This window comes from Rhinolophus hipposideros, assembly GCF_964194185.1.
Source record: "Rhinolophus hipposideros genome assembly, chromosome: 16".
NCBI lineage: Eukaryota > Metazoa > Chordata > Mammalia > Chiroptera > Rhinolophidae > Rhinolophus > Rhinolophus hipposideros.
The window spans coordinates 28,249,928-28,272,711 of NC_138062.1; the positions used below are offsets into that span (position 1 = coordinate 28,249,928).

General features: G+C 38.4%; 1 protein-coding gene across 1 annotated transcript in view; it reads right to left on the minus strand.

Annotated features, from left to right (window-relative positions):
* Positions 1–22,784, minus strand: part of SPMIP2 (sperm microtubule inner protein 2) — a gene marked incomplete at both ends in the record, with an annotated part of 64,030 nt that overhangs the window by 21,110 nt on the left and 20,136 nt on the right. Inside the window, 1 exon segment of the mRNA XM_081077360.1 lies at positions 7,797–8,029. Coding sequence (XP_080933486.1) covers positions 7,797–8,029 — 233 coding nt within the window.

The following is a 22,784-nucleotide window of genomic DNA, read 5'->3' on the forward strand; positions in this document are numbered from 1 at the left end:
CGATGATATGGATTACTAAAAGAATGTTCCTTCAGTTTTGAAATGCATTTTTGCTTACATTGATATGTGATGCTATAGTCATAAAAAATAGCAAAATCATATTATGCTAATTTCAACATTAGAGGAATTACCTACTACTTTAAAAAGAAAAAAATTTCTCTTTCTTCTTTCTTTTCCCACAAATTTTAGTTTAGAAGGACTTTCCTGATCAAGTGCTTCAGACCAATAAACAAAGAAAGTGACAAGATAAACAAGATGTTAATGTAAGGTTGCCCCACTATTCTACAGATAATCTGAAAAACAGTCAGCTGTATATAATGGAAACATCACAGTGTAGTTTTCGTGTCTTCAGTTGATTTCTGACACATTGATTCACTGAAAATTGACCTTATCAATTGATTTATAAATAATTTTATTATCAGCTTCTGGACACATTTTCCAGGACATGGGCAATCTTCTTTTATATTCATTCCCATTTTCTATAACCAAAAATTGCATTTTCTTACTTTGGAAAGACTTCGAAACAAAATGACAGATTCTTCCCTCCCCACTATTGCTTCTATAGATATCCGTGTATAACATCATAAAAATGTTGTTATTTAAAATAAGCTGGACCTTCTCTATTGTAATTCATTAATGAAATCCATCATGACTTATTTGGACAGTCATGCTCACTGTCGTGTTAAATTTAGTGAAATTCAGAATCAAAAATATCATTTTTCACTGGTAGTTGTTCATAAGAGTAAAGAAAAAAACTGATTCAAAAACTTATTCGTAGAAGCAGATAACAACTAATTAGTATATTCTTCATATGAAGCAAATCAGTTGAAAATGTCTTTAAATTATTTTGAATTTTTTCATCTACCAAAAATAATCATAACTCAAAACTGGATATTTCCTATTAAGCAAACTTTCAAAAAATGTAGGTATTAATAAAAGGGAAATATCTGCTAACTACATTCAAATACTGTGAATTAGACACAATTTCTGAATGAGTTTAAAAACTGTTCAATTTGACTTAAATCAACTGCAGACCTTTGGCGCCCATTCTAGTTAACAATCATTGCTTAATACTTTCACTTGAAATCTCAAAACCCCTCTAGTCTCGTCCTGACACACTTAGGAAATCTTCTGGGGATTGATTACTAAGGAATCCTTTTGCTTTGTTGCTGTACGTGACTCCAGATGCTTTTCTTAACATATCCAATTTTGGCTTTACTAGATAGAACCTCTTTCCACCCCTATAACCATGAGGTCTTTCTCTCCAGTAGAATGAATACAATGAGATGTGCTTTAAGAATGCACAGACACTACGGTTTCTCTTCTCCATCCTCTCCGTGGTAACACAGAGCCCTCAGTACCACACTTTTGAGTGGAAAATCCCCTAAGGCTGCCTTTTCTTATGCTAATGGATTTTTTTCTTTACTTGCCTCAATTTGCAAAATATTCTTGTTAACCCCTTCTGTGTCTTTCTTCCCACAGACAGTGAGAAGTGTTCTCATTGTTGTAGCTGGATCACCAAATTGCATAATGTTGCCTATTCTAGTCTGGAACTATTGAAGGGAGCAAGGGGGCATAAAGGGCTTTGTGTGACTCAAGCATTTGAAGTATTCATTTTATATTCAGAGCATGAGTAGAAACAAAACAATTCTTTCTGAAAAATGTCAGTGTTTAAGGCATGGGTCCTGTGATGCAATTTTCTTATTAAAAAAGCAAAAAAAAAAAAAAAAAAAAGAACAATGCAGAGACCCATACTTCTCAGGCCACATTGTATATGGGCTGCAGTACCAGTATGAATTATGTCCTGGTCGTTTTGTTGTTGTTGTTTTTAACTGCAGTGGTTTTAAATAATTTGAAAATGTACATCTACTTTCAGCAAGTAGACTAAACATTGGGTTTTATGAGTTTGTTGCCAGTTAATGCCCCAGTATCTCTGTTTTCTGTGGAGTATCCAAATAATGAACAACATATGCCATCGTGTTTCTAATGTACTTATAAAAATGCAATTCAAGAATCTATGTAGGCAAGAAAATACAGTGTATATAGACATTAATAATACTAGATCCTACTTACTGACTTATTACACTAGAGACTATGCTAAGTGCTTTGCACACACATCTCACTTAATCCATTTAACAATCTTCCAAAGTATTAGTATGATCCTGGTGGTAAGCAGAATTTTGAGATGACCCCCAAGATTCTCACCCTTAGTCTACACACCTTCTCCCAGGTATTCAACCAAATACTGATCAAGGTACTGCTGTAAAGAGATTTTGTTATGTCAAGCCCTTCAAAAGTTTTAAACCACCATGGCATATTTTTAATGCTCCTTAACTAAGGATCACCCACTAGGCTCTAAATTACACTGGCTTCCTTTTCTTTCTTTTTCCACATCCTAACAAAAGGTGTGAATTTTAGTACCGTGTTTCCCCGAAAATAAGACCGGGTCTTATATTCATTTTTGCTCCATTAGGACTTAGTTTCAGGGGATGTCTTATTTTTTTCATGTACAGCAATCTACATTTATTCAATTACAGTCATGTCATCTTCTGGAACATCTTCATAATGTACTAAATGCGTCCGTCTGGCTGAGATCCTAACTGGGGCTTATTTTTGGGGTAGGTCTTATTTTGGGGGAAACACAGTATGTATTTTTTTCCAGTTCTCCAATAATTATCTTTAAAGTCATCTCCACAAGAGAGAGAAAGCCCTGTGTTTTGTTGAGGAGCAAGGCCACTGGGGCTGGGGTGCCCAGGATAATGTGGAGGTGGCCTGTCCCTGGCGAGTGAGGTGCTTCCATTTCAAACACATTATTTTTCACGCAGCTGCTGTGGACACAGTACAGGGAGCGATACATGCCTCCCTGTTGTTTTCCTGGTCTATTAGAAAAAGGATGCCTCAAACATAAAATTTATTTCCATAACTTCAGAAACAAGTAAAAATTTTAAAGGACATTACTTCCTTCCATTTATCTGAGGAATCTTATGAAGCCAAGTTTTGTAAAATGGGGAAAATATAACATCTGTGTACAAGGAGGTTAATGGAGTTAATATATTTTTTTTTTCAAGAAAACGGAGGGCCTCTTTCCCCGATGTTTCTCCTCCCTCACAGATGGTCAGCATGTGGCACTCCCTCACTGAAAGCTTCCTGTGGTATCAGAAAATGCATCACTTATATAGCACTTCAGGATAAAAGGTGCTAATGACATTATTTTTATATTAAACCACAAACAATTAGGATGCAAATAACTGTAAGAAGTATAAAGTGAGAACTTCCCATCTGGGGAGGAACAGCAGCAATCCACAGACGTACCTAATTTTAGAAAAGCTATTTTCTATTTTGCTTGTATAACGTGGTTGAAAAAGGAAGCTTTATGGTCTTTTTAAAAATCTTCTATACTGGTGACAACATCTGGAAATTAAGAGTGTGAGACCCAACATTGGTGACTGTGACTTGCCCAAAGGAACCCAAAAGTAAATGAGAAATTTGGGTGAAAGACACCCAGAAATTCTGAAATATGTGATTGGTGGTCTACATACTGATCAGCTCCGCACTGGCAATGCTTTTTTCCAGGTGAAGTTGAAATTTTTCCTGGGCACTGTTGTGTGAAGATGGACAGTTTGGAAGAATGCATGGGGTCAGGCTGGGACCACAAAGGGGTGTGGTTTGATAGGACCTGCCTGTCTTGTCTATCTTTTCTTATTTGCTGGTATGTTTTGAAACACTATACAGTGCTTATTAAATAAAAGTTCAAAAATTACTATTACTAAGCTACATCATATTATATCAAATAAGTGGGCGATATGTACTAGTAATTCATTTTAATATTATAAATGAAGTATGCTGCGCTGCAAATAACACAGAATGGGACGCTGGGAGAAAATTGAGACAGCCACGAAAAAAGGGTACCGACTTTATAAGAGAAGGCGATTGGAATTGACCCCAGCCAGACCTTGCATTAAAAAAAAAATGATAACAAAAACACACCCTTTGCACAGTGCTTCAGTCTAATGTTCTGACTTCCTTTTCTGTCACTTCGTCTCAGATACACACTACTCCTCACTAAGTCCTTAAATTCATGGCCTGGGTTGAAATCCCAGCTCCACCATTTACTAGCTGTGGGCCTCAGACAAGTAACCTCTCCTGTCAATACCACCATTTGCTTATTTGTAAAATGGAAATAATTTCAGTACCTTCCTCACATAGTAAATACTAAGTCAAGTGTAGCTCTTTTTATGTCTGTTTTTCTCTAAATAAATCACGATGAGAAAAATGTCTAACGAAACAACCAACTTGGGGTTGGTTTATTCAACAACCATCAAGAAACTCAACATCTCATCAGAAATCTGTTCAATTGTCCATAAAACTGTCACAAGGAAGCCCTCTGTATTTCATAACGCTGGAATTTGCTGCAGTTAAAAGTGGGGCAGAAGTTTTAAAGCCTTGGAGAGTTTACTTTTTATTATCTTATACTGTATCTTCTACTGTATCACATATAAATATGCTAATGGGTTCCCACAGTTCTCCTTATTACCTTCTATAGATTTTTCAAGTTGTTATACTGTATGGTATATTGGTTGTAATATACCTTATGATTAATTGATGCAATACTGTCCTTGGGTCCACACCTATAAGAGTTCGTCATCAATTCCAGCATAACATTGTTTCTGGGGGAAAATCAAATGACTGAAATCATTTGGTCATGAGGTCAGAGTGGAGGAGCAGAAAATGGACATCAGGAAGCCAGCAGATACTGTTGAGGTTTGGATTAAAGAAAAGCCAGGGGAGAGGAGACATGCTGAGCTAAGAAGCAGTCAAAATTATCCTCAGTTTAGCATGACGTTGAAACCAAAGGAATTTTTTCAATGGTCTCCACGCATTCTTCCAGAAACAACACATATAGTTTGGCAGAGACCAAATCCATTAAAAAAAAAAAAAAAAGAATGTGCTGCTCTTAAATCTGAGATAATAACAAAAGCAGTGATCTTTACTGGCTTATATCCACATGTATTATTATGGCATTGTAACCCACATAGGAATGAGTAGGAAATAGCTAAACACAAAAAAGATCCAGAAGAGAAACTCAATATTGTGATTTTTATTGACCTGTGCAATGTGAGAAAATTTTTCACATGTCACTCAGCCTGGAAGTTATTATCTTTCTACCAAAATCTAGATGATCTGCAGAACCCCTCCCATTGCCCACAAACAGGAAAGACCATTCCCAGGTAGGAAGCAGCTAGCTCAGGCATTTTCCGAAATCTCCTCGAGGTGCCTGAGCTTCCTTAGCTGCCAGCCAATAGAACCCGGGAGCAATACATTAGGAAAAGCAGCTATTCAGGCTGCTATAAAAATCCACTAGATGAAGGTTTGTGTTTAAAGTAAAAGTTCTGAGGAATTACAGTCAGAGACACTGAGGAGCCTTTGAAGTTAGACTGAAACAACGTGCCATCTTGGCTGGAACTATTCTGGATAAGGACAGCAGAGGATGTGATAGAGGTCCACCAATGACAAGGAACCAGAGAAAGAATAGGATGCGGATTTAGACGTTTCCCTACCTTACCTCACGCTAGGGAGTTTACTAGCTCTCTAGTGAGGAGTGGTGTGAGTTAATGCCACAGACTCTCACGTATTATTTGTAACTAGGCGCTTGTTTTAATGCCTAGAGTGTGTGTGTATGTGTCAGCTCACACATCAATTCATGCCAAGTCTTATTGACCGGAAGTAACTGGGTTGATAAGGAATCCAAGTTTGAGGCGAAATTCAAAAACAAATATTGCCATCTACCTTGGGTGCTGAGGGGAAGATTGGCAGCCTTGATGACCAAGTCTCGGCCTTAACTGATGGGAAAATTATATTTGATTCTTTGCTCATATGTATAGTCATGCTCAGAGAATCTGTCTGCTCTCATTATGAAGTTCTAAGTCCAAAGAATCCTTTCAGGTATTGTTTAAGATTGTTGCCTGAGATAGGCAAATCCTTGAAAACAATTACTGTCAAAATGCCAGGGCCAAGCAACTGCACACATGAGAATCAATGGCCCGTACAGCTTGTGTCAAACCAGCCCAACTCCTGAGTGTGCCACGAGTTGGGGGAACGGATCATTGTATGGCTGACACTCGATCCCACAGGGGTTAAGACAGCGCTGCCAAGGAGAGCGGTGACTTAAAACCACTGGTGAAATACGAACAAAGGAAATGGAATAAATACCTTCCCGGAATGCTAAGTCGTGGCTGACGTCTCTTTTGGATTTCCAGCTTGCTTCAAAGCCCAAGGAATGCTTGAATGCGCTTCATTCAAGCAAACAAATGTGTTCTGAAGTTAAAGACGAAGAAGGACGAGAAGCTATACACACTCAAGCTGGGCACACAGATTGAGGGCTGCGTACCAAAGCAGGGCATCGCCCAAAGACAGGCAACAAGTCCAGGAAAGCTCTGGATGCTCTCCCACCAGCTGCCTTGTTCTGGGGCTGTACTCTTTTTGCTGGTAGCCAGTTTTGATAGTTAACCAAATTTCAGATTTTCATCTTTATTGCCTAAGTGGAACAGGACTCAGTTTAAGAATCTGAGCATTCACTTCGTTTCATGGGCTCTGAGAACACGCACAACAACCACGACGGTGCTAAGAGCTGAAGTTTGGATGTCAGCCCACAGGCAACACATCCAGCTTGGTGCCTGCCTCGTATTCTAACACTTAATCCTCACAACATAACAACAATCATATTAAACGCATAGAGTGCTTGATATGTGCCAAGCACTGTTCCCAGCACTTTGCAAATATGAACTTGTTTAAATGTTTACAACAGTCGGGTAAAGTAAACACTAAGATTCATAATGAAGAAATTGAGACACAGAGGTGAAGGTCCTTGCCTAAGGCGACTCACAGGTGGCAGAAGAAGATAGGAATCCAGCGGTTCTGTGAAGTGGGCACTCTACACACTCATGGGGAAGACGAGGAGAGCGGTGATGGTGAACTCACCAGCTCAAGGTCACAGAGCCAGAGCAACCTCAGAGTGAGGATTTGAACCCAGGTCTGTCTGATGCAAAGACTGAGCTCCCAATCACTTTCTAGTACTACTGTGCAGGTTGGGCCAGGAAAAGGCTCTTTCTTTTTTCACCTTTACCTTATGAGGCTATACTACTAGATTGCCTTGAGCATTTGAGGCAATCCTGTTATGGCATAATTGATACATGTTCCGTTTTCACATAATGCAAAGGCCTGCCTGGGAAATAGTCTGGATTCTCAGATATAACTTCTAAAATCCCCTGTGCCATCTCCTGTTTCAGGGGAGACTGTTTGGGCTCATGCTGGCACCCACATACCAAGGGGAAAGAAGACCAAGTCCCTACGCATCCTCTGGGCTACCTGATGAAAGGCATCATCAACACAGAGGGTCTGAGAGATCCGGGACTCATGTGTTCTCTTGCGGATGTGTCCAGCACAGCCTTCTCCCATCACACCACCCACTCATAAGGCCGGGCTGGCAGGGGGACGTGTGTGAATGGCGCAGCATAAATGTGAAACCGAATTCCTCCACAAGCCAAACACCAATGCTTGCGGATTACCAACGGCTTCATTTTTTTCACACCTCTCCTCGCATGTATTAAGGGAACTACACAGGAAAGATGGTAGCAAGTACGTTTATTCACACATTTGCTTTTCTGCAAAACTCAAATCCCCACAATGTTATTTCCTATGACAGACTCAGAGCATGGTGTTTCCTACGGAAGCAACCTCGGAAAGAATTCAAATCAGAAAACAGTATGCTATGAAGAACATAAATTTAAGAGCAATACCTTAATGTGAAAGCCACTCTCCAGCCTTGTTTTGTTCAGAAAATCATACTCTGGTATTCCCCAGCCAATTTCACCCACATACTCGTGTTTGTATTTTGCTGGTAAGCTTCTGTTTGAGGCAGGCCGCCATAAGTATCTAAGATCTCCAGTTTTTTCTAATGCCGGACGCTTTTCTCCAATATAGTAAGTGTGCTGGTGAACTTTAGGTAGATGGTCCTTTTTATAATCTGGGCCTTAAAAAGAAATTAAAAAAACACTTAAATCTCCACATTTTATTCTGAGATGCTTTTGTTATTTTTAGTGGTAGAAATAATAATAGCTAATAATTATGTGGCATTTACTATGTTCTGGTTGCTGTTATAAGCCATTTACATATGCTAATTCAATTAATCCTTATAATAACCAAATGAGAAAGGTAGTCTATTTTCCCCAGTTTGCAGGTGGGGAAAATGAGGCACAGAAAGATCGGTTACTTGTCCAGGGTCACAGCTGGCAAGCTGTTTATTCCCCAACAACCTGTCTCACAGGTTGGGCCTTTAATTTCCCCCACTAAACTGCTTTGTTGATAATCAGCTTCATACAGACATGTTTTATACATTAAAAATCCTCACTTATGCCACATTTGCAGGATGTGGGCTTTCAGGTGTTGGGTGTTTTATCTAGCTAGATAAAATCTGAAATGAGAATTAGAAAAATTCTCCAAATGTATCAGAATCAATTGGCAAATGGAGAAAACTGTCAGGTAAGAAGGACAGCTTACAAGAGATGATACCAAAGGCATGGGTATTTAATACTGGTGTTAATATTGGTGTTTTAAATGGAAGACAATGAACCAGAAGAAATCAGTAGATTGTGACAGTGGATAAAACAAGCAAAACTAAGAGGAGGTCTGGGTAAAGATTACTGAAGTGAATTTGGTATTGAAAGTTGATGGTGTGACAGTATTAGGCTGGTGCAAAACTAATTGCAGTTCAAAGGTTAAAAATAATTGCAAAAACCGCGATTACTTTTGCACCAACCTAATATAAAGGGGAGCTAAGATTTGGGGGAAGAATGGTACTTACTGAAAATAGACAATGAGATGCTGGCTTGGGAAGAGATTCAGAAGTCCCAGGATCAATATGGGTGCAGGATTGTATGGACAGATTTGGGACTCAAACAAGAAACTTTATTCCTGTTACCAAAAGTTGACCAGAGATCTTGGAGGCACAAACCATCTGTGGTCACAACGTCCCCTGGGGCCCTTCTGACCCTGTGGCTCCTTTCATTTTGCTCTTGGATCAGCGAGCTCAGTATTTGCAGAGAGCACAGATAGGCAAGTGCTTTGACCAGCTACTCTGGTGGAATGGTGAATATGGCGACAAGTCTTTGCTCAGAAAAGTAATCTAAGCTTCCTAGGAAAGTTGAAAACATGAGAAATCGCCCTTCAGACACATGATTTTGGCAGATGTTTCCATAGCTTCCTAATTGTCATGGCTGCCCATGATGTGTTGAGTATTCACTGTGGCTAATTTCCCATGATGAATACAGTATGGCTTCAGTTTTATGCGCTTCCAGTTTTCACTTAGGTATTTAACTATTTTGGTAAAGGATAGAATGACCAGAGCATGAAAATCTGTTTTCTCTCCCAAGGTGACAGGTATTGAGGTCTCATCTACAAAACTCCTGTCATAAGGAAATTTTTGCAACCTCTTCTAAACAAGATGAAATATAGAAAAACTGTGTTAGTCTTGCTGGAATTTCAGTGTATGTTTAGGCCAATATTTTTCCAAATGTTTCATTAAATGCTGCTCCCATGAGTGCACCATAAAGACATGTGGGGGTGGGATGGGATGGGGGGGGTGCTCCCTAGTCAAATACATTTGGGAACACTGCTTGCTACAATTGAAGATACTCACAGCATATGAAAGAAAGCATATTAAAAGTTCTGAGAAGTCTCATGGTAAATAAACCTGTTTACAATTATGTAACCCAGCATTTGGCAAACTTATTCAAACATGGAACATTTTTCCCCACTGGGTCACAGGGTCATGTATATGAATCCTGCACTCACCAACAGATTTGGGGAAATATTGATCCTGTGTGTCATGTTTTCCATTATGGTTAAAATTTTGCCATCACCACCTTAGTAATTCCACTCTGTGGAGTGCAATACATTTTTAAAGAGAGCCATCAGTTGACAGATGAATCAAAAGCACCTAGTTTTAGGGGGCGGCCGGATGGCTCAGTTGATTAGAACGTGATCTCTTAACAACAAGGTTGCCGGTTCTATTCCCCCATGGGCTGGTGGGCTGCACCCCCTCCAACTAAGATTGAAAATAGCGACTGGATTTGGAGCTGAGCTGTGCCCTCCACAACTAGATTGAAGGACAACAACTTGACTTGGAACTGATGGGCCCTGGAAAAACACACTGTTCCCCAATAGTCCCCAATCTAAAAAAAAAAAAAAAAAAAAAAAAGCACCTAGTTTTAGACAGTGTGGTGGAAAGGACACAAAAGTGGGTGTGTTGGGGGGGGGCTCCAATCAGTGTTCTCTGTGGTTTCATCAAATCTCTGGACTTTTCTAAACCCGCATTTCCTCATCTTGCTTTAGAAATAGAGTGATGCAATGTGCATGGCAGAGGAGATTTCTGGGAAGATCCTGTGCAGGCCACACAGCTGACTCAGGCACCTGCCTGTGAAGAGGCCACTGGCTGCCATCGTCTGAGGGGGAGCCCATTCACGGAGGACCTCCTATAGCCAGCCCAGTGTTATCTGACCAAAATGTTCACACATCGCTACCCAACCAACAACAAGTAGAAATGTGTCATAGGTGTTTGGCTTTAAATGACCCATTTTTCCCTCTCCCAAACCTCATCCTCCAGAGACCCAAACTCTATACTGGATCTGATTCCATGCTTAACAGTTAAAACTTCCGACTTCTGTCCAGTCTGTGGTCTCTTTATATTTCCTTTACTAATGATCGTCTCTGTTCAACTAATGTTGCTACATCCCTTAGGGTGTTTCTAGTTTTGTTTGGTTTGTTTTTCATCCCATGGCATCTTTTCTTGGCCCTTTCATCTTTTTCCCAAAAACTCCAGCCCTTCATTGCCAATAATGAAGTTGGTACCTTCTGGGTTCATAAAAGCCTCATCTGCCCATCTTTTTTGGAGTTCTCATTCATGTCCTAGGGCCAAATCTAGTGGGATGCTTTGCAGCTGTAATGTTTAAATTGAGCAGCCCAGCCTTGCTCAATCAGCCCTAACTCCTCTCCTGCCACAATAGCTGCATTATGCTGGGAAAGGAGATGCTCTTCCATTAAAACAGCCACCCGGCTTCATGCTTCCACAGTTCTCCATCTTCCTGCCCCAGAACTGCAATTTCAAGGACAGAAGGTACATCCCACTTCCCCTCTCCCCTGTGTGCACACCTAACATTAGTTGCTCATTTGTATCTGAAATTCTAAAGTTACATACAGTTAGGGATGTGGTTTTTCAGCTAAACTGTTGTGGATTCAAATACTGACTTTGTCTTGTGTTGCTTTTGTGACCCAGGGAAAAATGATCCCGCCTCTGAATTTCAGCTTCTTCATCTATAGAAAAGTGGTGCCTGTCTTGCAGCTTTGTTGGAAGGAAAGGAGACACTCAATTTTATGTAAAGAACTGTTTGTCTTTACAACCTAGCACACGATACACAGCTAATACTATTAGTAGTATCTTTTCTCCCTTTTTGTTGGTTTTTCTTTTTTAATTTGATACCTTGTCTTACCTATTACATTTTAAAATACATATTTTAGGAGATTTCACTGAGGAACAATTTATTCCTTATTGTGAGTAAACTTCACATCCTTTTCTGAGAGCTCTTCTAGAACAGAAATTGGCAAACTTTTCCTGTAAAGGACCAGAGAGTAAATATTTTTGGCTTTGCAGGCCCTACAGTCTCTGTCTCAACTACTTAACTGCCCTTGTAAGGCCAAAGCAGCCACTGACCATATATAAACATAGCATGGCTGTGTTCCAATAAAACTTTATTTATGGACACTGAAATTGTAATTTCATGTAATTTTCATGTATTTTACAAAACATTTTTCTTCTTTTGCTTTCCCCCCAACCATTTGAAAATGTAAAAACCATTATTTGTTCACAAGCCCCCACAAAAACAGGTGGCAGGACCAATTTGATTCAGAGCCATAGTTTGCCAGCCTCTGCTCTAGATGATAGGAAGATGGTGGGCGCTGAGGGAGCAGATGCCACAGACGCTGGAAAGAGCACAGACAGGCAAATCTGGGAGGTTTTCCAACAAACTGCATCTGTTGCCAACACTCGAAAAGGACCTGGCTATGGCATGCATCAATAGGAAAAGAGAATTCATCTTGGAGGCAAACATCTTTTCTGACCTCTTCTCTGCACTTGCATTGTTTTATTTCATTCATTCATTCATTCATTCATTCATTCATTCATTCATTCTTTCGCTGGTTTATTTATTCATTTATTCAACTAATACTTAGTGAACTATAGGCCAGGCACTGTTCTGAGTGCTGGGGGTCCAGCAGTCTACAAAGCAAAGACTTTGCCTTCATAGAGCTTACGTTTTAATTAAGAGACAGGCAATTAAAATAAACAGTCCTTCATTATATTTCACCTGGATTGTCACCTATCCTCCTAATTAACCTTGGTTCTAGTTTTTCTCCTTTCCAATCCATCCTCCACATAGCTGCCAAGAGTGATCTAAAACTCAGATAAAATATGTCCTCTTCTAAAAACCATGAAATGGTTTCCTCTCGGGCCTAAACATCTTTTCATCCAGATTTCTTAGAATTGCTGGCTTGTGTCTTCATCTTCTGCCCCAGGCTGCTTATTGATTCTTAGCTTCTATCACCTTTTCTCGTTATCAAAATTCATCTGTCAAGACTTATTGTGAGTGCTGCCTTTTCTGGAAAACGTCCTTCAATCCCCCAACTCGAAATTAGACATTCAGTATGCTGCCTTCACGGGGGTTTCTTTTCACTTCAGTTTCTTTTTTGTGTTATACTTATTGGACCTTTTCTATTTGTAAGGTCCTAGAGGGTAAAAGCTGTATCTTATTTATCTCTGTAAATTTAAAGCAATTTTTTTAATTGAAAAATGTTGGACATATAACATTGTGTAAATGTAAGGTGCACACGTTGAATTGAACATTTATATGTTGTAGTTTGATTGTCATTGTTGTGAAAATTAGAACCTCTAGTTTATCACATAATTATCATTTCTTTTTAGTAGCAGGATAATTCATATCTAGTTTCTTAAGTTTGTAGATTATAACACAGTAGTTTTGTCTGTGTTCACTATACTGTGCATTAGATCTTTAAGACTTATTTACTACTCATTGCAAGTTTGTACCCTCCAACAACATCTCTCCTATCTCCCACCCTCCAGCCCCTAGTTACCACCGTTTTACTCTCCGTTTTTACAAGGATGGCTTTTTTAGGTTCTGCATGCAAGTGATATCATACACCATTTGTCTTGCTCTATCTGACTTATCTCACTTGGCATACCATCCTCAAGATCCATCCATATTGTCACAAATGGCAGAATGTCCTCCTTTCTCATGGCTGAATAATATTCCAATTTGTATAGATTCCAATGTAATATTCCACTATATAGTACATATATAATATATAATACATATATTTTACAAAGATAATGTATTTTTACAAAGATAATATATGTATTATATATTATATATGTATACATTATCTTTGTAAACTCTTAGTTGCCAGCACAGTCCTTTAAACATAGTAGGTCCTCACGGAATATGTGTTGAATGCTGAAGTGAATTGTTTGTTGCATGAATGAATTAAATAAAGAATTCCATCATAAGATTGGAAGTACATAAAGTCATACTGAATGAGCAATAAGCACTTCTTTAAATATCTAAAGAGCAATCTAACTTACAGAACTGCCTTAAATTCTCCTATTCTGGACTTTATGATACAACTCTTAAGAATGAAGTCAGTGGGACAAGTGCATTTTCACAGCATTTATACTTAATAGCTAGAGGCTGAGAGAAGGGTGAGAGTGCATAGTAATATTACTTCATTCTATAATATTGCCTCATGAGGCCAATGCTCCACCTCAGTGACCAAAACAAAACATAGCAAGGAAATAAATTAAAAAGAATCAAGTGGAACATGGAAAGGAGTGTTTTACTAAGTATATTTGGAAATCTGTTGACAGTATGGGCATCAATTGGCCATTGCAGATGTGCTGTGCAGAACAGCTGGGCTTGTCAGGAGAATCGAGGCATGGCCAAGGTCAGAAGGTGGTGGTAGTGGGGATATAAAGCTGTGAAATGAACTCTAATGGACACATGTCACAGATGCATGTCGGGGCAAGAAGAGAGGAGATGATGTCAGAGAGTAATGACTACAACTGCTAAAGTGAATAGGACTCCCCAATTCTGACAGTTACCACAAAATGGACTCATGAACTGGAATATTTTTAAACACTGCATTTCAATCCAGTTGGTACAATTATGCAAGGAGTCTAACCGTTGAAGAAACTGAAAGATTCCGTTTATCAAGTTTTTCAAAGAGTTAAATAAACATCAGGCAAAAACACCCTTGCTACGTACATCTGTTCCTCTTTCAAACGATAAACCTGTGGACAATCTGAAAACGTTAGGGACAGCTTCCAATAAACTCAAACTGGCTCCAACAAACTCATGGGATTATTGTGTCAGTAGGGTAATTTACAGCATAATTACTAATTGGAATTCAGAGTTACAAATAATTAGAGAATTCATTTGATACTTATGCATAGTTCAGCCAATGGCTCTACTAATACTGATGGCACCCTACTCTGTACCCAGCACTAGCTCCGTGCAAACAAAAATTATTATGAGTTGGCCTCTGTTTTTCTGGTTTCTCGTATACTATTGACCGAATGTTTGTGTTCCCTCCACGTTCATATGTTAACTCCTCAGGCCCAATGGGATGGTATTTGGAGGTACAGCATTTGAGAGATGATTAGTGCCCTTATAAAAGAGACCCTTCCGCCATGTGATGTTATAGGGGGAAATGGTCATCTATGAACCAGGAAGCTGTCTTTCACCACACACAGAATCTGCCCCTCACCAGACACCTTGATTTTGGACTGCTCAGTCTCCAGAACTGAGAAATACATTTCTCTTTATTAGTCCCCGGACTATGGTATTTTATTATAGCAACCCCGAGTGGACTAACACACCATGCAATCTAAATAACACCACGTTCACCTCCTTGAGGAAACATTGTCCACTCTCAAGACAGACATTATTATTCATGGAAACTTTTAAGTACAATTTGATCTATGATTCCTATGCATGCTTACGTTTCCTAGCTATTTAATGAGAGTGTGTCTTGTTGCTCTATTTGCTTTGTAAATTCCATAGCATTCTGGAGCAGTGCAACAGTGCAAGCAAATGCTTGGTAAATTTGTTGAAAGAACAACTACTTTGTCATTTAAAGTTGCTGACATAATCCAAAAATACAACATTCTGTATTTTTCCTGGTGTGTAGAGAAAGAAGGCAGAATCAGACTTTTTTTTAAACATCTCTAGACTTTTACTTGGAAAATAACACTGACACACTCATCTTGACAAAACTTTGCAGCCGTGTGATTCTCCATATGTTCATCCCACCAGAAGGATTATTACATAATAATAAGTAGGTTTCAGTAATTTGGGGGTTTCTTGGCTTGGAATTTTGATAGTATAAACGTGTGTGAAGTAGTCAATTTCATATAAGAAACTCTTTTATCATTCATGGAGATGGGCTCAGATGTTCCTATGACAAAGGATATTAACCATGTATGTTAATATCCTTTAACATCCTACATAGAACTAATCCAACATTCTACATAGAACTAATAAAACCTCATCAGAGTACTACAAGTAACAGGAAATCTGTCACAGAGTGGATTAAATAATAAGGAAAATTATTATGTCATATAATGAGATCTTCTGAGGTAGGAGGAATTCAGCGCCTTTGAATTCAGTAAGTCAGTGATGTCTTCAGAAACACAGTTTTCGTCCATCTCTGTTCTGCATCCTTCAGGAAGCTTTCCTCGAGGTCCCCAGGAGTCTGTCACAGTTTCACGTGTCCTGTGCAGACCCGTACGCCCATGAGAGGGTGTCTGTGTTTCATCAGTGCAGAAGCTTTTCCTAGAAAACCCCAGGTGAATTCCTCTCTCGTTCCCTTGAAGGACTGAGTCATTCATCTCTCTCTAAAACTAAGTATTGGTGAGAGCATTGGGATTTCGATGACTGGCTCGGGTGAAACAGGTTTAATCCTGAGTCATGTGAGGCCAGGGTAGACACCCAAACAAAACGCAAGCTCTCTAGAAAGGAAGGAGGATATACTGGCCTGAATTATCTGCTGCAAAGCATAAAGAGCAACACTGCTCACACACGTTTCTCTTTATGCTTTGAAACATCTCTTTGAAATAAAAAGAAATTTCTCTCTCTCTCTCTCTCTCTCTCTCTGTCTCTCTCTCTCTCTCTCTGTCTCTCTCTCTCTCTCCCACACATACAGAATGCAACATTTTATTGCTTTACTTTCATGATCACATGAAATTATTTAAAGTCACTACTTGGCTCTCCTGTGGTTCTTGGTCACGTGCTAAATTATAATTTATGTGGTGTTTATGCTTTTGTGCTCGAGGATATATGGCTTTATAGTGAAACAGTACAAAGGAGTAGAGGCAAGCCAGTATCTCTTTGAGAACTCATCTTTACAAAATGTAGGGGAGACAGAGCATTTGTTGGCTTTCCTCTCTATTCAAACCCTTTGATCAGAGCAGGAGTCGGCAACCTTTTCTATCAAGGGCCAGAGAGTAAATGTTTTTAGGCTTGCGGGCCCAATTGTTGCCCTCACAGCTCCTCAAGCCTGCCAGGACAGTGCAAAAGCAGCCACTGACTATATGCAAACTATTGCGTGCCTATGTTCCAATAAAACTTTATTTATGAACAATGAAATTAGAATTTTATATAATTTCATGTATCACCAGATATTCTTCTCTTAATTGTTTCAACCATTTACAAAGGTAGAGACCACAGCTGCACGAGACCATGTGTCAAGCCAGATTTGACCCACAAGCCACAGTTTCTAACCCCAGATCTCCAGTATGTCTCAGATTGGCCTGTGATCTTATAACTACTCCAGGCATATTTTAGATAGGAAGCTTCCCTATCTGTTACAGTCCAAGAGTTGATAGCATCACTGCAAAAATAAATATTCATTTATATACTGTATCTCATGAGAGAGAAAGTTCACTTTTTATTTGCACAGTAGGTCCCAGTAGAGAATATTGCTTCATTCAACTTAGCTGTGTTAATTTGGCCCCATGTCATTTTTGACCCTGTGATCATTGATTTCCTTATTTAGAATTGCTTAAGTGACCAGTGAGGAGATGCAAACATAGTTACACTGTCAGTGCAAATGAAAAATAGAAAACTGGGGTGAGATACTAAATTATACAGATAGCTCAGAAATAATAACATCTGATAAAAAATTACACTGGTTTTACCCACACTGGAAAGAGCGCAGAGGGAATGCCTTGCTCCATTGGTGCCCTGAGCAATGATGGTTATTACTGCCTAATCCACAGAGAAGAGCATAACTAACACAACTACCCGAGCTGTGGTGCTGTGGGCGGGTTGTAAAATGTACTATTCACTGCATACCAGCTTTCCTTTAAAAAGAGAAAAGAAATTTACTTCAAATGTAGGCATTGATGGGAAGGCACATCACAATTACAGACCTGTGAAAATGTAATTTATTAAAATAACCCTTTTTAGCCTAGATGAAATATATCAATTTCCTTCTCTATTCCCTGGATAAACAGTAAATCAGGAAAGGATTGTGTCTTTCTGGATGGCAGGAAGGGACATCAGTGTAGACAAGGGCAATTTATACTAGGAAGGGACATTTCTCAATCTTGTAAATTATATAATAATCAAGAAAAAAATGACTGAAAGTATGTGTCAGAAAAACAGGTGAACCTGCTATTTGGATTATTGAGAACTCCTTCATTGTAAAAAGCAAGGAAGCAGTGATCAGCAGATAGTTACTCTCTACATTTTTGTATCTTTCATTCCACCTTTACCCTTCTCGACTTAGACAGCCAGGGGGCTGGTTGTGCTCCCAGATAATTAAGAGGATTGAAATAAAACGACTCATTTCTTCCAAGAATAGATTTCACTATGCAGCAGCACTCTGATTTTAAAAATGGATTTGTGAACAGGGTGAAATATTAGACTCACAAAGCCACATGAGAGCAGAGATTTATAAATTATAAATTAATTTAAATGTCCTGATGAGTCCATGTGTGAATATCCTTGCTTTAGGGATTTGTTTTCCATCCCTGTGAGCAAATATTTTGTTCAACAATCTACTTGGTATCACAGAAAGAGCACTTGGATGGCGAGAATGGTCCTTGGGATTTTGGTCTTGGCCTTGCTGCCACTGTCTGAGACTTGGGAAAGTCATTTCGCCTTCCTCAGTTAACCTCAATGTCTTCTTTTTTCCCGATAACTTTATTGAGGTGTAACTGACATACAATAAACTGTATATTTTGAAAGCGTATCATTTCTTCAGCTTTACATATGTGTATATACATGAACAAGATGACCAGGTAAATATAGGAAACTCGGTTAAATTTGAGTTTCAGATAAAGTGAATAATTTTTTTTAGTATAAGTATATTCCAAACATTTCATGGTATATACTTACACTAAAAAAAAATTCTTATGTGAAATTCAAATTTAATTAAGAGTCCCATATTTTTACTTGCTAAATCTGGCAAGCCTATCCGTGAACTGTCACCGCCATCAGGGTAAAGAATATACCCATCACCCCCTGAAAGTTTCTTCATGCCCCTTTGTAGGTCCTCTCTTTTTCCACTCCCTGCCCTTTTCTCACACCCAGGCAGCCACTTATCTGCTTTCTGTCACTATTTGATTAATTTACATTTTCTAGAATTTTATATAAATGACATTATATAATATATATAAGAGATCATCCTTATTATAAATAACATGCCAATAGTTTATTCCTTTCTATTGCTGAGGAGTATCTTATTGTGTGGATATTCAACAGTTTGTTTAGCCATTTACCTGTCGATGGACTTCTGGCTTATTTTCAGTTTGGGGCTGTTACAAATAAAGCCACTATGAACATTTCTGTACACATATTTCTATGGATAGATGCTTTCACTTCTCTGAGGTAAATACCTCGGAGGGGACTGGCTGCATCGTAGGGCAGGTGTGTCAACTTTTTTAAGAAACTGCCAAATTGCTTTTCAAAGTGGTTGTATCCTTTTCCATTGCCACCGGCAATGTCTACTTTCTCCACACCCATGCCAATAGTTGGTAGAGTCGGTCTTCGTAACCTTTGCCATTCTAACAGGTGTATGGTGGTATCTCATTGTAGTTTTAATTGGCACTTCTCTAATGACCAATAATGTTCAGCATCTTGTGCTTATTAGCCATCTGCCTACCTTTTTTGATGAAGCATCCAAATCTTTTCCCTAGTTTTTAAATTGCTTTGTTTTCTTATTAAGAATTTGGAGAGTTATTTATATGAGTATGTTCTGCATACAAGTCTTTTGCCAATATGTACTTTGCAAATGGTTTCTTCTAGTCTGTTCTTGTGTTTTTATCCTCTTAACCGTGTCTCATGGAGAGTAGAAGTTTTTAATTTTGATAAAGACCAATTTATAAATTTGTTCTTTTATGGATCATACTTTAGGTGTTGACTCTAAAAAAATCTTTGCCTAACCCAAGGTCATAAAGATTTTCTCCTATGTTTTCTTTTAGAAGTTTTATAGTTTTAGGTTTTTACATTTTAGTCTATGGTCCCATTTCAAGTTAATTTTTGTATATGATGAGAGAGATGGATTGAAGTTCAATTTTTGTGTGTATGGATATCCACTTGTTCTAACACCATTTGTTAAAAAGGCTATTCTTTCTTCACTGAATGGCCTTTGCACTTGTTTTAGTGATATACAAATATAACTAAATATATATATTTACCACTAAATATTAATAATATCACTAAATATACATATAGCACTAAATATGTCACTACACACACACACACACAGAGTTAACTGAGTCCCTGTATAAAACGTATTTCTTATTATGGGCTGCAGTCAGAAAAGTTTGAAAGCCACTGATATAATGGTTATCTGAATTACTTTTTTCTCTCTGCTTTAGTCTCTTAATCATATTTATTACTTCTATACATTCAGTCCTTTCTACTTCTTCAATTTCCAATATTCCTCTAAAACTTCACTTTCTGTGGAAGCATATGTATGATCACTTCAGGAAACCACTGTTTTCACTGCTTCTTCAATTTCCCTCTCTTCTCTCTACTATACAGGGAAACGATGAAATGTTGTATTTCTCCCCACCAAGTTTATATCACTCTATGTAATTCACACTCTGCACCTTTCATTCAATATTTCTTGTGGTTTGCAATTGGTTTGCAGCAAACCATGTCCTTTTTCATTTGTTTTTCTTTATTGGGAGGCATCATGGTGTGGAGAAGAAATGAACTGTACTTCGCCTGAATTCTATTTCATAATAGGCTTGGAACCCTTTTCAAAATGCTTGCTGTTGCTCAGACTCAGTTTCTTTATCTGAAAAATAAAACATCTAACAGCCTCATACAATTGAGGTAAGAATTAAGAGTATGTAGCATACTTATGGTATGTCTGCACCTGAAGCTGACACAGAACAGACGCCTAATGAGAGTTATTAGCATATTATGTAACTTCGAACCATTTCTGTTATTTCCATCACATTCCCTCATGCCCATACCTTCTTTTATGCTAATACTATTGTATCCTATACAATATTAGGCCTCGATGATTAAATATCATGCCCTGAGACACTATAGTGAGAAATGTTTAATAATATTATGCAGGGAGTATGATGGTGCCAAAAAGATGGGGATCAGATTTCTTTTTACTCAGAAAAAGAAAGATTTTTCTTCCACACAAGAGACTTTAAAAATCTCCCTCCCATTGTCAAGGTAGACAGAGATGTACTCCTCTCTAAAGAGAACACAGCCGCTAGAAATGCTATCCATTCAGCTAAGAAGGCCAGAGTTGTAGCTTCAACACCCATTCCTCAGAACCTACAACCCAAAAATAAGAATGCTCTGTGTCTGCTGATGGGGGCAAGAATATTCTAACTTATACCAGGTAAGAAAATGTTGGGCACTAGAAAGAGATTCAGACTGAACCACTGTCTAAGAGTTACCGCCTATTTAGTTTTTTGTAAAGAGGAAAGGGAGGCCATTTGAACTGCCTCTGTATTTGTTTTATTTTCTTCATTAATTATTAAAAATAATCAAGGAGCCACTTTGTGCATTCCTAGATTGCCAGCCTACGTGGACGCTACCTGATCATAAATAATTGAAATTCTAACAGCTAGTAATTTTACTTGTTTTTATTTATATACAGTACGCTTCTTGCTGTTGTTCACCATAATTCATTTATTATTATTAATCCTAATTATAAACAATGACCTAGTATAGAAGTTATAAATCAAGAGTGTTTAATTGATACTTCATTCTAGAATCTTAATTAGAAACCTATCAATGGGGGGGGGGGTGTTTGGATATTGGATGTTCCAAGAGAATATTAATCTGAGATTTCACAAGTCTCAAGCTGCACTTTCCATACAGTAGTCACCGGCTACATGTGGCTACTGAGGACTTCTAAGTGGACAGTCCACATTGAAATGTGCTGTAAGTTGAAAACACATACTAGATTTTAAAGTCTTAGTACAAAAGAAAGAATGCAAACCATTCTTCAATAACTTTTGATATTGACATGACAATAATTTAGAGATGTTGGATTAAAAAAATATATTTCTAAAATTATTTTCAATTGTTTCAATTTTTGAAATGTGGCTACTAGGAAATTTTGAATTCCATATGTGGTTTGTGTTATATTTCTATTGAGCAGTGCTAGCCTAGAGTTTGGAAACTTGTGAAATTCTGTGATGATTAAGCTGGTAGATAATTCTAACTGTGGCTTATTAAAAGTGGGAAAACCTGTTGCAAGGTTTGTTAGAGAGGGCGAAGTCTTTGGTACACATAACTCACTGAAGAGTCAGAAGCAGTCTGCAAGGATCCCATCAGTAAACCCAAAGGAAACTAATTTGACAACTGTGTTTAGGCAGGGGGAAAGCTAGTGGCTTTAACGTGTGGATAAGTGTACCATGCCCTGTCACTGCAATGTAATGTTCAACTTGTTACTCATCCCTGAAACCTGCCCCCCAGGTTTCTATAGCTAATTGCTCACAGTTGGATTCCTTTTAATGTGAGATTACACTCCCTACAGGATATGTTGCACATGCTGACATCTTGAGAATTTCTGAGTTTTCACTCCACATAATGCTCATTTAGGTCATATTGTGGCTTGGAACAAAATACGGAGCATGAAAGATGAATGTAGGCAATACGAAGTGGTGACAAGTAGAAGTCCCCAGGATCGATGCTAGTTGTGATGAAACAGACACCAAAAAACCTTAAAGACAGAAGGTTTTTAAGTCGGAGCAATCATAGAACTATATACTGATAAACTGATATTAATTAATGATGTGTAGATAGAAAAAAATGTCCAGTATAGGTAGGTAAACCTCATGGAAACATAGAAACTGGGGAATCAGAATGGAAAACGTTAATAGTGTCCGCCCACCATGAAAACGGCTGAGGGGTCTCCTCCTGAGACGTGTAGCTCAAGAGAGGAGAGTTAGGATGGTGAACTATTAGGGCTTAATGCCATCAAGCTGAAGGTTGACGCTGTTTTTCCTGGAATGCCAGTGCTGTTCTCGTATTGTTTTGTGAAAATATTGATGCCAGCACTATTTTCTTCTAACAATCTTTACAAATATATTTAAGAATCTAGTGACTATAGAATAATGTGGTTGTTATCAGTAAACCGTCTTTAAGAAATGCTGTATTTGAGGTTTCCAGTAC